We start from the raw sequence: 14803 nt of genomic DNA, 5'->3' as shown, positions 1-14803 counted from the left end.
CAACAGTCATGAAGTGTACCTTCGCAATAAAGCATAATATAGGATGTTATATTTATAGGGCCTATTTATAAGCCTCTATTTAAATCTTTTCTGATAGGCCCAGGCACGCACACAGACACTATAATGATTGGCGCATTCTTCTGTCCTTCAAAGAGGCGGGTTCTCGAGTCCGTTTTGCCTCAGCGGGCCCTTGGATTGGCCGGCAGCGGTATAGCGGCGCCTTCGATTGGCCTCGGGGGCCGTCCGTCGGAGCCGAGGAGGCGGGGCAGGCGGCTGGCTGGTGCTGGGGCGGGCGGGCCCCGGAATTGTCATTTCTTTGTTTCCGAAGGCGGAGGAGGCTCTGAGCCCCCCCTCCCCGTCCCACCCCCCTCCCCCCGGGTGCTGGCTCCATGTCTGTGTGACCGGCCCCAGGGGTAGAGTCCAGGCCCGACGCGGGGCGGGCCGGCGGCGGCGGCGGCTGAGGTGAGAGACGGCGGCGGAGGCGGCGCGGGCACCCGGCCCCCCAGCGGGAGGATGAAGCGGCGGAACGCCGACTGCAGTAAGCTCCGCCGCCCCCTGAAGCGGAATCGGATCACCGAGGGCATCTACGGCAGGTGAGCGGCGGCGCCCCCGCCTCCGCCCGCGTGGGCCCCGCGGCCCCTGGTCCGTTCCGGAGGGGCCCGGCCCCGTTATGTAACCCCGACTAGGCCGCACGCCCGCGCCGGGGGCCTCTCCCAAGGAGCGCGGCCCGGGGGGCTCCGGCCGGCCCGAAGAGGTGCGCCCCGGGGGCGCGGGGCGTGGCGAGGGCCGCCGGCCGGGCGGGGAGGGCGCGGCGGGCGCTGGCCGAGGAAGCCGCCGAGCCGCCGTTGGGAGCTCCCTGGCCCCGCCGGGGGGAGGGGCGGCGAGCCCCCTCCCCTCCCGCGCTCCTAGCCCGCGCCGCCGGGCCCGAGGGCCGCTCCCGGGGCCGCCGGGCCTCCGCTGGCCCCTCAGTTCCGCTCTGGCCTGGGAGTCGCCGGCCTGAGTCGGGAGGCGCGTGGACCATATGCAGTAGGGGGAAAGGCTGACAAAGTTGGGAGTAGACAGTGGCCCCACGGTCCCCGGCAGACTGGGCAGGTGGCCACGTTGCCCCTTCTTTCGCCCTCTACTTCTCTTGCGGGATCTCAGACCTGGCACCGAGGGCTGAAGCCGATACCCCCTAATCATGCCCTGTGGCCCCGCTCCAGACTCAGAAGGAGCTGATGACCATTTTCTCAGCAAACATTATTTTGACCATTCTAAGCAGATAGTTTTCTTCGAACCTTTTAAAAGGGATTTTTTTTTTCCAAACTCACAATTTTCTTTTTCTTCTGGAAAGAAAAAAGCAGTGTCCCTTTAAATAGAAACTGAATTCACTGCTCTGAGGGGGAGAAGGACAACAGGTTCGTGGGGCAACTTAGTGACAATCACAGCTTCTTACGCAGAACTTGTGTACGACCTGTTATTTTCTGTTTCTTAGAATGTTAATTCTGAATGGTACTCGCCTTGATAAATGATTTCGATGGAGAAATAATTAGTTTACAAAAGAGAATTCTCAGCATGTGCGTATTGGCTTAATTGAGTCTTCGTGGCATTTTACAATTTAGCTCTTCCGAGCTGTGGGACTTGGAGAAATATGTGAGGTAGCTGGTAACACCCAAGTTGTCACCAAGCTAATGACCAAGTCTTAGCATAACTGTATACCTTGCACATGCTGTTGTTTACATATATGGAAGATTGCTTTTCACAAGCAGCTGAGTGATGTAAACATCAGGGGTTTTCTTTATTTCAAGTTTAAGCATTAAGAAGTCAAAGTATAAAGTTCATATGTGTATTTATCCTTCTATATAGATATATCCTTATGTAATGAGCCATAGATCATAGGAGTAATTCTTTCATTCATTCAACAAATGTATGTACTATGTGCCAGGCCCTGTTCTAGCTATGAGGGTGCAGCGGTCAGTAAAACAGGTCAAAATCCATGCTGAATCAGTCAAACCTGACCGTTTAAACTGAAAGTGAAAAAGCAAAAACCATTTTCCTACAGATTTAATGGGTGGGGGGAAATGCCTCTTCAAGTTGAAGACACTATGATCCTTTAGGGAGGATTTTTTTCCTGCCCATTGAAAAAGATTTGAACAACTAAATAGTGACACAAGAATAGAAAAAGCATATTAAACAGAATTGTAGACCAAGGACTTTGAATGGCTGCTAGTCACAGTAACATATGATGATATACCTTTATAGAAAGAAGACTGGGGATCCCATATTGTTTACATTTGTTGTATTTGGACATCTCTTTATATTTGAACAAATGACGCCCAGTTTAATAACCTGCCCAGTAGTAACCACTCAATCAATGTGAACAATGTGACTTCATTGTCTAATGAAGATCTATTATTTTAGTGATGATCTTTTGGAATTCAAATGTTCTTATCCTAAAGTAAATATGCTATGCAAGTTATTCAGAGTTTCGCTGTAAAATTTTAAAACCCAACAGCTCTCAAATCTGTTTAACCTTCTCTGTTTGGCATTGTTTAAGTTAGATGTTAATCAAAGACCTACGTATATTTCTACCTGTCTTTCCTTTTGGAGCATAATATATCAAATGAATGTTTTAATTCACTTACCTGTTTCTTAGTTTATAATATGGAGCATTGGACTAAAGAACAAGATCATGGTTTTGTTTTTTTCCAATTCTTTTTTTTTTAAATATTTAGAAATTTTTCCTTAATTTCTAAAGCAAACAGAATCAGTGGGCTAGTTATAAATTATGGTGTTTGAGGATTTGTGAATATCAAATTTCTGTGATCATCGAATTTAACTCTATATTAAGTTGTTTTTCATGCCATCTATTACCCATTTTGTTTCTCAACATCTGGCCAATTTTGGTCTCATTAAACAGAGAGCTTTGTTTTTTTCTGAAGCTCTGTTGACAGTTTTGATAATCACTATCTACTATTTCATAGCATAACCTTTCATGAACATTATTTTCATGTTCTCAGTCTGCACAACTTTTTGAGTGTGGGCATAGCAAGGAGGCAGCTGTGATGAAGAGAGCACTGGACTGCAGGCATCGGGAGGCCTGGGTTCGTACTCAGAATCCCAGCTCTGCCACTTTGAGCCCCATTCTCTCATCTCTCAAATGAGTCTTGAGGACTAAAGGAGCTCATGTTCAGTTTGTGAAACTCTATAAATTCTAGCGGGCTATATAAATATTATTTACCATGTTGTTGTTATCACAGTTCAACATGTTTGGTTTATTCTTTAAGGAGGCAAGAGAGACTATAAGATTTGCTACAGCTATAAACGGAAGTTGAGTAGTCAAAACAAAGGGTCAGTTGCTGCTTGGTCTTGCTGAAAAAAATCCTATTGCTGAGATGCTTTTAATCATGGGCTTCGATCCAGCAACTGTGACTGAGGTGATTGTCAAAAGATATGATTATTGTCAGTATAATGACTGTGATAAAATTATTTCAGCGGCAAGGTAGAAGGAAAATGGAATTTAGACATATCAGGATTATCTACATTTATATGTGTGCCCATTGTTTGAAAATTGAAATGTCCAGGTATGTTATTCCAGTCAAATTAATAATTAAGAGTAAGAGAAAAGAAGCGGGAATGGTGATAATTTTCTCTTATGTTATTAAGAACTAAAATTCAAAACACATTTAAAAACAATCCGAGCCAGCACAGAGCCAGAGTAGGAATTCAGTATTCAATAAATATTGAGTATGTGAGTTAATAATAAATGAATATAAACTAATTCATTCTACTCAGTTAAGAACCTGCATCGTTCAGAAAATTGTGGAGGATACAGGATGAGATACAGTTTCTTGTCTTCAAGGAGTTTACAGTCGAGTAGGTCATCATAATGCTCTCTTAAATTTGGACAGTGGTTTTGAGGTTCCAAAGAACTTTTCGTTCTGTTCAAGGAAAAATATTTTTGTTGAATTACATTTTAGCTGGCTATTTTAGTTGTTCATCTGATGCATTAACAGCTTTATTTTGCCCTGTGCTATTTTATGATGAAGTAGCCGCCACTAAGTGAGGGAGTATTTTCTAACTCAAATGAGATAGATGTGGAAGTACTTTGGAAATGATAAGGAACGGTTATTAATAAAAGAAAGTAAAATAACCCCACTTAACGATGACGTTTCAGAAATGATAAGGAACGGTTATTAATAAAAGAAAGTAAAATAACCCCACTTAACGATGACGTTTCAGAGGTCCTCGGGTTTTTATGGCAGTGATTCTCTGTCCATTGTCTGCCTTCACACATGTACCAGACACTCCCAACAGTAACGTCTAATTACATGCAGTGATTCTCCAGGTGAGGTGGGGTTGGAGTGCTATGTAGTTTTTAAAAGCCTTAAGGGGATCTCGTGTGGTTTACCCACCTGTCACTTTGCCATGTTCCCCACTTCCTTCCCCCTGAGAATTACTGACTTTATAATGGGAAGATGAGATGAGGTGTGGTAAGTAGCAGACAGGGGCAGAGACGTTTATGTTGAAAGCCTCTGCAGTTAAAATTGTTACTTGCCCAAGTAGGCATAATAAGCATTTTAAGTAAGGCACATGTGTTAAGCTTCAGGAAACTATTTTATATCTCTGTTACTGGTGGTTGAAGGAAGTGCCCCTTCCCTCGTGAGTTTATGAATACTTCCTGTCCTCGTGCGCCGGGTTCTGCATGTAGCATGCTGCCGGCAGCTTGGGCAGCGCAGGACTGTGCCTGACTCTAGACTTTGACAGCTTCACGCCTTCAAACTGGAGCTGAGGACTTGGGACATCCCTGTTTCACAGAATACCTTGTCCCATCTTTGTTTCAGAAGAGAGTTTCCTGGCCTTTGACTTTTGAAATGATCAAAGTTTGCATCCTTCTCAGCTTCTTAATTTCCTTTTTCAGACTCTAGTCTAAATAATCTGCTCTCCAGAGATTTCACTTTCTTGCTTTTCCTGCCTCTTTAATTAATGATGTTTCCTAAGCCTAGTTTTAGCCTCCTTTGGGCTAGGCTTATTAAAGCCACTAGAGGCTGGCATGACCCTTGGCTGCCTCGATTGTGCGTGTGTTCTGCAACCGAAACCCCAGACACCAGTGTTGCAACCTCACAGCCTAAAAGCATTTTGGTAATCTTGGGAGGCTTTAACTTCAGCCACACTGGACCTGACGTGAAAGTGATAGATTCTGTATTGTTTTTGAGGGCTGTTGGGAAAGGGGGTAAGTTTTGACTAATCTTTCCAGTGAGGTGTTTACCTAATCCTTATATTTGCAGTTTCCATGAAGTGCATTTAAAGAAATCTGCCACACTGGAGTTTTGTACTTCATTTTTGCCAGGAGTGTATTACCTTAAAAGAAAGGTACTTTCCTCCAACTTTGTTTATGATTCTTCTTGTCCGAGTACTCTTGGCAGTTTAGTTTCATTAGATGTTTTGAAAATCCCTTTAAATTTCTGCTACAAGTTGAGGCAGGGGAAGGGGGAACGTGATCGAGTTCAGATTATTTGCTTTAAAGCTTCCTGTTTTATTAGTGATAGTCTCCTTTTTCTTTGATTCCTCATGGCTTTTCTTGAACCTCACTAGATTTGGAGGTTGATTTTAATGGTAGACTTAATAACTTACAATTTTCACTTTCTTGTTAGTTATTTGCCAGATATTCTGGAGCCAGTTCCTGTTCTATAGGCACTTATATTTCCAGAGTCTTTTTCTTTGGCCATTTCTCCCAGATCTTCCCACTGATATTAACCCTTTGGGGTTTTGTGTGTATATATATATATATGTTTTGTTTTGTTTTGTCATTTTCTAGGCTACCATCCAGGTGATACTTAAGGGGATATTATAAAATATAACATATACCTTGTGGAGTCTGGAGGGTCAGATAGAAATTTTATTTCACTTTGAAATACTGTATTTAGGTTTCCTTCCTTCCCTCCTTCCTTCCTTCCTATTATGGGGCTCGAACTCATAACCCTGAGATTGAGAGCCGCATGCTCTACCAACTGAGCCAGCCAGGCACCTCTGGGTTACTTTTCTTGATGAAATTTAGTGTGCTCTTCAAAGATACTGATTACTTTTATTCTCTAGGCTTACTAGATTTGAGTGTAATTATTTTACTTGGATCGTTTTCAAGAAATAGGTCCGGAAGAAAAAAGTTGTTTGCTCGACAAGCTACATAAGTATGGTGGTACAGACCAACAGTGGAAACACATATCCTTTGCTAGATGTTTTTTTTTTTTCCATCATGAATTTCTTCAAATACCCAAGGAGTGACTATTTCCTTAAGGTCTTTCACCTTTAGGCACGTGGATCCTGGTAATGGAAACTTAAAAGACGTAATCAGCTGTTAGAATGTTATTCTTTGAAGCTTTATATCTTTACTTTGACATTTAACTTAACTGATATCAAGTTGGCCTCTGCTCATCAACGTTCCAAAATGCCTATCATCCCCAGACTTTGAAGCCCCTTCATAGCCCTGACTTTCATTTCTTTGTTTTCCTCTGCTGCTTTTAAGGACAATGTACTCACATTGAGTCATGGGATTGTGACATCAGAAATAATTTACCCCTCATCCATCTCTTCTGTTGCCTTTTCTTTTGTAGAGGCTTTGCGTTTAGTGGGTTGGAATGGTGCAACTAGTCTGCTTGAGGTGTATCTGTAGATGTCACTAGTGGATTTACACTGTTGGAGGTCTCTTTCCTTACCTAGCACAGGGGAGGTGGCTAGAAACAGTCTAGCTCTGTTTTTAAATTATATTATTACTTTGTTCATCTTTAAAGCACTTCTAAAAACCGAGTAAGTTGCTCAGTACTAAAGTCAGTATTTTGCCTATCTTGTAGTGAGGGCACTTGAGTTATAGAGAGAATGAATGCCATGTTCATGGTCAAACAAAAATTCCTGTCTCATATGAGAGAAATACTAAGGCTAGAGTCTTCTTTCTCAGATGTAATAAGCATTGTTTTCTTGCCTTGCTCTGGGCTCGACAAACTATATACCTCATGGTTTATTGAAATTATGACTTTTTAAAAAATGAATTATATTTTTATTTTTGAATTCCATGTTTCTCTATCACAATGATCATTCTAGGAGTGTGAATTTCACTAGAAAGCAGTCTTGAGTTGTCCCATCTTTTGTGCCATAGTTATTTCTGTAAAGAATATTTGACTTTAGGGGGTGCCTGGGTGGCTCAGTCGGTTAAGCGTCTGCCTCTGGCTCAGGTCAGATCCCAGGGTCCTGGGATCGAGCCCCACATCCGGCTCCCTGCTCAGTGGGGAGTCTGCTTCTTCCTCTACCTCTCCCCTTGCCCCCCCGCTCCTGCTCTCTCTATCTCTCTCTCTCAAATAAATAAAATCTTTAAAAAAAAGAAAGAGTGTTTGACTTTAATTTTTTTTTCTGCAGAGCTTCATAGTGTGTTTACAAATTAAGTTTATAAATTCATAGTTTATGAATGAGATACTGAGGGTTTATTCTTTCATAAAGTACATCAGCTCATTTTTTAAAAACTTGGTTCTGTTGGAGAATTAAAGAATTATATAAGTTGAATGTGTATATAGGAAAGGATATAAAGAAGGAAAATGATATTTATTGAATATCTAATGTGAGATGAGAAAGTCCCATGTGATGAATAAACATACGGGCTTTAAAGTCCTTTGAATTTGACTTCAGAGAATGTCCCTGACACTGGTTGTGTGACCTTGAACAAGTCACTTACTTGCTTTAGCCCTCAGTTTTCTCCTCTGTAAAATGAGGATGGTAAATATACCACCTACTTTATAGGACTGCTAAAAGGGTAAAAACTTAGCATCGTGTCTGACACGGATAATTGCTCATAAAGTTATTTGCTTTTACTACTATTATTATTTTTTCTTCATTGTTTTGTTTTGTTCCAGTAAGGGTGCTAGCTTCAGTTTCATTTGTGAGGAAACCATGGTTGTCCCAGGTTTAGTTACTTGATAGAGGCTCATATCTGTCTAACCCCAAAGTCTGTCCTCTTTCTGTTGTACAGTATTGTGCCACTTCGTTTCTGAGTGGTGTTTATGTGTAAGAATTCACATTATATGTAAGAGAATCTCTATTACATAAATTTTAAAAAACCAGTATAGATACAACAACAGTGCAAAATGTGATGGGACCAGGATCTATTGATTTATCGAGCTCTACCTATCTGTTTATCTGTTGCTTTAAAAGACATTAGTGAGGGGTGCCTGGGTGGCTCAGTCAGTTGAATGTCTGACTCTTGGTTTTGGCTCAGGTCATGATCTCAGGGTCATGAGATCAAGCCCTGCGTCAGTCTCCATGCTCGGCAGGGAGTCGGCTTGAGATTTTCCCTCCTTCCCCCACCCCAGCTAAAATAAATAAATCTTTAAAGAAAATAAAGGATGTTAGTGAGATAATTACTGAATAAGGTGTCTAGATCAGATAATAGTAACGTGTCAATGTTAATTTCCTGACTTTGACTTAAAAAAACCCAATAAAACATATATAGGGAGATAATGATAACAAGAACGTGATAAAATGTTTTATCATTTGTGGATTCTGAGTGAAAGATATAAGGGAACTCTGTACTGTTCATGGAACTTTTCTGTAAGTCCAAAGTTATTTCAGAATGAAGAGTTAAAAAAATAAGAGTAACACATACTTGTTATGGAAAAGTGAACATGATAGTGTATTAGCATAATGCAGCAGACCTTAGTACTCCTGCTCTGGGATGATCACTCTTATATAATTTTTAAGTATCATTTTTCTCTTTTTTTCTGTATAAGCAAACGTGTATATTTCTTCCTTAACAAAAATAGGATTCCATTTTACAGAAAAGTTTCTTGGCTTTTCTCCTCACTTAATCTCTTCTCCATTTCTTTCCATGGAAATGTATTCATCTATTTTTTTAGCCGCAGCACAGCATTCCACGTAGAATTCACCTCTCTGTGGTCTCCAGACTCCTGTTTCTGTGCTCTTTCAACAGTGCCCCACAGCTTCTCAGTTCCTGGTTCCTCAGGTTTCTTTCCTATGAAAGGGTAATAACTACCCTGCCTATTTCACAGTTGTAAGGCTAAAATGAGATAATTAATATGAAAGCATTTGGAAAAATTACCCATGTGATGTAAGTGTAAGGTGTGATTAGGTAGCTGATTGCTACTGCTGAAGATACGAAGTGTAATCCTCTGGGTGGTTCTCGTTCTCCTCATGCGCTTCTGCACCCCCCATCCCAAACCTCACGGAGTCCACACTGTTGAAAGTGGTGTGGTTTGCTTTTTTGTTGTTTTTTTTTTAGGTGAAAGTGTTTTTGAAGCAGAATTTCTAAAACTCTAAATTCTCCAGTTGTGTTAAGTTACAATACCTATCCTTGCTATCTCTGCAGTCTCTATAATCCTTCGTAAAAACGCTATACCACACAATTCTCTTTTTCTTTTTAAGAATTATTTATTTATTTTAGAGAGAGTGTGCACGTGGCGGGGGTGGGGGTTGGAAGGGGCAAAGGGAGAGAGAATCCTAAGCAGTCTTCGCACGGAGACCGGTACCGGGCTTGATTTCACAAGCACCAGCTCATGAACCCAGCCGAAACCAAGAGTCCGTCGCTTCGCCAACTGCGCCACCCAGGCACCCCACCACACAATTCTTAAAAGCTTTTAAAAGTGATTTCTATTCTAGGTTTTCTTTATTCTTTCTAAACTGGGCACTTTTTACACTAGATTTGTCATTGCAGTGGCTGTGTGTGTGTGTGTGTGTGTGTGTGTGTAATTGACACTCGAAAGGTTCTCTTGGCAGTCTATAGGAGGCCTAGAATAGAAAAGAAAAATAAGGAGTAGCTTAGGTGTTCTCAGACATCCTCCTGTCTGGATTGCACGTCGGGAGGCAGGTGCAGCACATAGCAGCGGGGGCTAGGCCGTTTTATCTTGATGCTCTGCACAACTTTCTGTAGTCCACCACATTTCTTAATTATTTTTGTCTCAGGACCTCTTTCCACTCTTGGTTTATATAGGTTGTATCTATCAATATTTACTGCATTAGAAATTAAGACAGACACATTTTAAATAATTATAAGCTGATATAAAAATCATAAGTCCATGAGAAGAGTAGTGTGGCTTTACATTTTTGTAGATTTCTTTAATGTTAGGCTAACAGAAGACACTTTGAGAGCCCCCGCTGTAGGCCGAGCCAGTGGCAGGCAGGCCAAATGGAGTGCTAGTCTGGTTCGCAGAGCAAGGCTGATTAGATTAATTTGTTCCTATTGAAGACCAGAACAGATTGGGAGCAAGTACATAGTAATCTTTGGAGCAGAATCTGTATTTGTTACCTTTGTTGATGTTGCTTTGTTCAGATACCCTTCCCAGTCACCTGTGCATGATTTCTCTGTCTACCTTCATTTTAAGTGTGTACTTTGGTAAAGGCCTTACCGTCAATCCTAAACACTCTTGTGCGTTGTAGGCCATTCATTCAGCAAATACTGGTTGGATTTCTTTAGTGTGCAGGGTGCTCTGCTGGGCACTGAGGATAAAGCAGGGAACAAAATAGGCAACTCTTTTGTTCTTGTGGACTTTACATTTAAACAGTTAATTAAATAAAATACTATTTATTTATAACTGTGATTAAATGTTCTTATGGTACAGAATCCTATGTGAGCATATAATGGGGTAACAGTCTTTACTTTGGGATCAGGGGGGGCCTTTTTTTAATGAAATGATATTTGTGTTGTGTGCTGAAGGATGAGTATAGTAATAGAATTGCTTCGTTTGGTTAAATTGTACTTAGGTGGGGATCTTGTCTGTGACTCAGAAAGAAAAGTAAGAAAATGGAAGAATCAACCCTGAACAGTGTTCCCAGTTGAGGGAAAGAGAGCTAAGGGTTTGGAGATAAGTACTGATTATCTAAGTAGATAGTTGTTTTCTTTCTGAGACATTGTGGAATTCAGTGGAAGTTCCATGACAATGAGAAGTTTATACCATGGGCCAGTACTTCTCAAGTTTTAATGTACACACAAATAGTCTAGGGACCGAGTGAAAATGTAGGCTTAGATGAAATAGGTCTGGGATGGGCCCTGAAATACTGTTGTTCTAAAAAGCTCATAGTGATGCTGATGATGCTGATGATGCTGGTCCGTGGACCACACTTTGAGTAGCAGGACTATAATTACACTTACTCAGGTTGCAGTAGGAATATCAGCTGGACAAGAGGCTGGATGAATATTCTAGAGGTGATGTGGAGTAGGGAGAGGTATTTGATGACAGAGAAGACAGCAGTTTGGTGTAAGAAGTATCATGCTACATACTGAAAGCTAAAAGCAATTCACAGTTGCTATTACAGAAATGACAGGAAAGCCAGGGATTGAGATAGATGGCCACTAGCACAGCCAGTGAAATATTCTACAGTCATTTCTGCGGTGAGGACCAAGTGAACTAAATGGCCATTAGTCTGCCTAGGGAAAAGGTCAGGTACTGAGGATTGATGGCCACACCATGGTAATTATGTGGGCTCTAGAAAATGACCTAAGTGACAGCAGCTGGTGGTACTAGAAAGAAGGTGCACTTTACTTGGAAAAAGAAAAATGTTCAGTACTGCTTCTCATTAATCATAGATGATTAATCCATAGGTGAAGAGTACTGCCAAATAGATTCAGGTTAAAAATGGTTGTCAATGGCAAGGGTAGGAATAGAATGGGGGAGGGGAAAGAAACTTATAGTTAATAACCACTTTGAAAGAATCACCACCATTAAGCCTAATAATTGCACATGTCTCTTCTTAATTTCACTGGCATCCAGAACAGAAGCTTGTAAGACTATCAAAAGACATTATTGGTCTGCCCTTGTTTCATTATATCATTATGGAAAATATCTTTTCATTGTAGTTATGCTTTAAATTTTTGTTCAAGATATTTTATAGTTATTCATAAACATGTTTGGATCAGAGAAAGTAACATCAAGTTATGAACCATGTTGTGAACTGTATGTATAAACATATTTTATATTTAATCACATTCTCTTCATGGTTTAAAAGAAATATTTTAGAATTCTCTAATGGCTTAAAAACTAACTTTCTCTCCCCATTAGAATGTCATCTCTTTGGATTTGGCAAAATCTTATGACCTTCAGAACATGGAAGGAAAAGAATTAGGGTTTTTACACTGATAAGCAGTCATTTTAGATCACTTGTTCTTTAACTTTTCTACATGTACCTGTAGAAGGATTAGTAAGCATAATTTACTGATACAGAGGACTAAGTGAATACTGACTCAGGCAATTGTCTTAAACTTTCTAAAACCCTGAAGGCAGAAATGAATCAGTAGAATTCAGTACTAGTCGTAAAGTAAAGTCAACTTTTTTTTTTTAAAGATGAGTAAAGAATTACTTATTTATATATATTTAAAAGTGTGGCCAAACGCAATGTAAAATTCAGCATCTTAACTGTTTCTAAGTGTACAGTTCAGTAACAATATATATATTCACATGATCGTGTAACTAAACTCTAGAACTCTCTTTGCAAAACTTGTAAAATCTGATTTGTTAATTAGATCGCCTCTTGAGTTTTAGAGGCGGGCCCACCTAAAAGGGGAGCCTGAGGAAAGTTGAGGGTATGGCATATGTTTGTGAAAGGTCAAGTTTCCTTAGATATCTGTACTTCTAAACTGTGACTCAGGAAGAGCTGGGTGTCAAGGAACATGAAAGTACGAAAGCAGTTTTTTTGAAAAGAAATGAAATATATAAAAAGGAACTCTCTTGAAGTCACAGACTTGAAAAAGAGTAGTCATGGTTGCAAAGATGATCATTTCTGTATTCCCTTCGGTTTAAATGATTGGGTTATTAGAAAGTATTCAATAGGCTGTCATTCTTTGGATAATGCTATGTAAATAGTGCAACGGAATGTTGCCTGCTAGACTGGGATCCTGCCATGCCTTGGGAGCATTTGGGACAGAGACAGTTGGTAGTACTCTACCTTTTCCACTTGGGGAGTGGTGATGACTACACTCAATGGTGTACTCAGCGCATCTCATTCACCTCATCCAGAGGCAGCCCCATGGGAAAAAGTGTTCATTGGAGAGATAAAAACATTTCCATGTGTGCCATTTCTTAAATGCCTTAGAAACAGGGATGAGAGGCTATTATCACTTATTTACAACCTAGAAACAGTTCTAGAGACAAGGAAAAACCTTTCAGTTTTAAAGCCAGGCAGCTTGGAAATCTAGTTTGAAACTAGATTTGTGTTCCCAAATGCCTACATGACTCAATTGTTCCTTCTAGTAAAATACGCCTTGCTCTCCACTGTGATCAGTGATGGATTTTTTTTAAAGATTTTATTTAATTATTTGATAGAGAGAGAGCGCACAAGCAGGGGTAGGAGCCGAGGGAGAAGCGGGCTCCCCGCTGAACAGGAAGCCCAATGTGGGACTCGATCCCAGGACCCTGGGATCATGACCTGAGCTGAAGGCAGACACTTAATCGACTAAGCCACCCAGATGCCCAGATCAGTGATGGGTTTTTAATGGGTGAGAATGAGGGCTCCTTCTTCATCTGGCTAATATGATTCTAGTGAAATGAAACTAAAAGGTGGGACTTAGAGTGCAAGCCTGTTTTCTTCTGGTTTGCCTTGGGTTCCTTGATTGTATAGCAAACCTCTTAGTCGAAACTTACTGTCAAGCCCTAAGAAGTTCTACCAAGAGTTAGTATTAGAAATTGCCCCTAGTTGCACATAATGTCTCATTATGCTACCGTATCATTGAGGGTCATACCTGTCTGTCCTTGACATCTTTTTACCCTTGTGGCTTCAGAGGGCACAGAAAGAATCCTCAGTGCTGGATCTTGCTTTTGTTGTCTACCACCCCCCAAGTTTATAAGTTTTTCTGTAGTTTATTTTAATATACTTGAAAATAATTTATTAAAGTCTTGATTTTGTTGTTGGTGGTGTATATTCAAACAGCTAATGTAATCACATCAATATCGGAATGTTTGTATTACAAAGCAGCATACAAGGCTCTGGCCCAAATCAAAGTGAATTTTAGGTATTTCCAATCTATATCTAAGAAAATCTTTTTTTTTTTTTTTTAAGTGCCTAAACTTACCCTGCTCCAGAATCGATTGGGTTAAGGACATAGAATTAGGGGCTTATTAGTAAGGGGCTTATTAATCTAAAGGCTTCTGCTATCTGTTGTACAACTCATGAACCAGAAGATGGACTTTGAGATTTTAATCCATGTCCTTGCCTTGTTTTGAGCTGCCGCAGTGGTTGAATATGTGTCCTGCCTGGCATATGGAAATCTGCTTCTACTTAAATAAATCCGGAGGGAGCTGGAAGCACGCATGTTACGTCTTAGCTACAGCAAGGCTGGGGTACTTTAGGATTTTTTTCTTTAATGTACGTTTTGTGTTCTCACAACCCACAGTAGTAATTGGCAACTGCTCCCTAAGTTAGTTTCTATCTGGGGAAGTCATTTGGTGTTTGTTTGGTTAATGCAGGTGAATACTACATAGAAAGGCAAGAGGAGAAAAGAGGGGAAAAGACAGAATCCTTCAGGCGTGTAGGGATGTGCATTAAGAATTTCAAAGACTCTTCAAACAGATGTAGAGGGGTGGGGAAACAGCAAATTCGAAGCCTTTCAACCGTGACATTTTCTTCTAATGAAGGATAGCTGGAAAGCTGTAATTTTGAGAGTGTTGCAGTATTTTAAATAAGACACTTAGCACATTTTAAAATAGTGGTGAAATGTAAAAATTTTTTTCCATCTTAAATAGAATTAGGCATTTTGGGTCACCATCCTACTTTGATAGTTGTGGGTCTCAAAGTGAATGCCAAAGCTTTTAAACTTTAGGTGGGTTGTAGCAACATC

The 14803-nt window shown here is 40.7% G+C and overlaps 1 protein-coding gene across 1 annotated transcript in view; it reads left to right on the top strand.

The window, feature by feature from the left end:
• The first annotated feature begins 360 nt into the window (after nucleotides 1-360).
• MACO1 (macoilin 1) overlaps nucleotides 361-14803 on the top strand; it is a 59593-nt gene continuing 45150 nt past the window's right edge. The window contains exon 1 of the mRNA XM_045782100.2: nucleotides 361-593. Within this exon, the coding sequence (XP_045638056.1) occupies nucleotides 514-593 (80 nt within the window). The 5' untranslated portion in view covers nucleotides 361-513. The remainder of the gene's footprint in view (nucleotides 594-14803) is intronic.

Source organism: Ursus americanus, chromosome 33 (assembly GCF_024610735.1).
Source record: "Ursus americanus isolate L20-20 chromosome 33, mUrsAme1.1.p, whole genome shotgun sequence".
NCBI classification, from domain to species: Eukaryota; Metazoa; Chordata; class Mammalia; order Carnivora; family Ursidae; genus Ursus; species Ursus americanus.
This window is presented reverse-complemented; position numbering and strand designations above follow the sequence as displayed.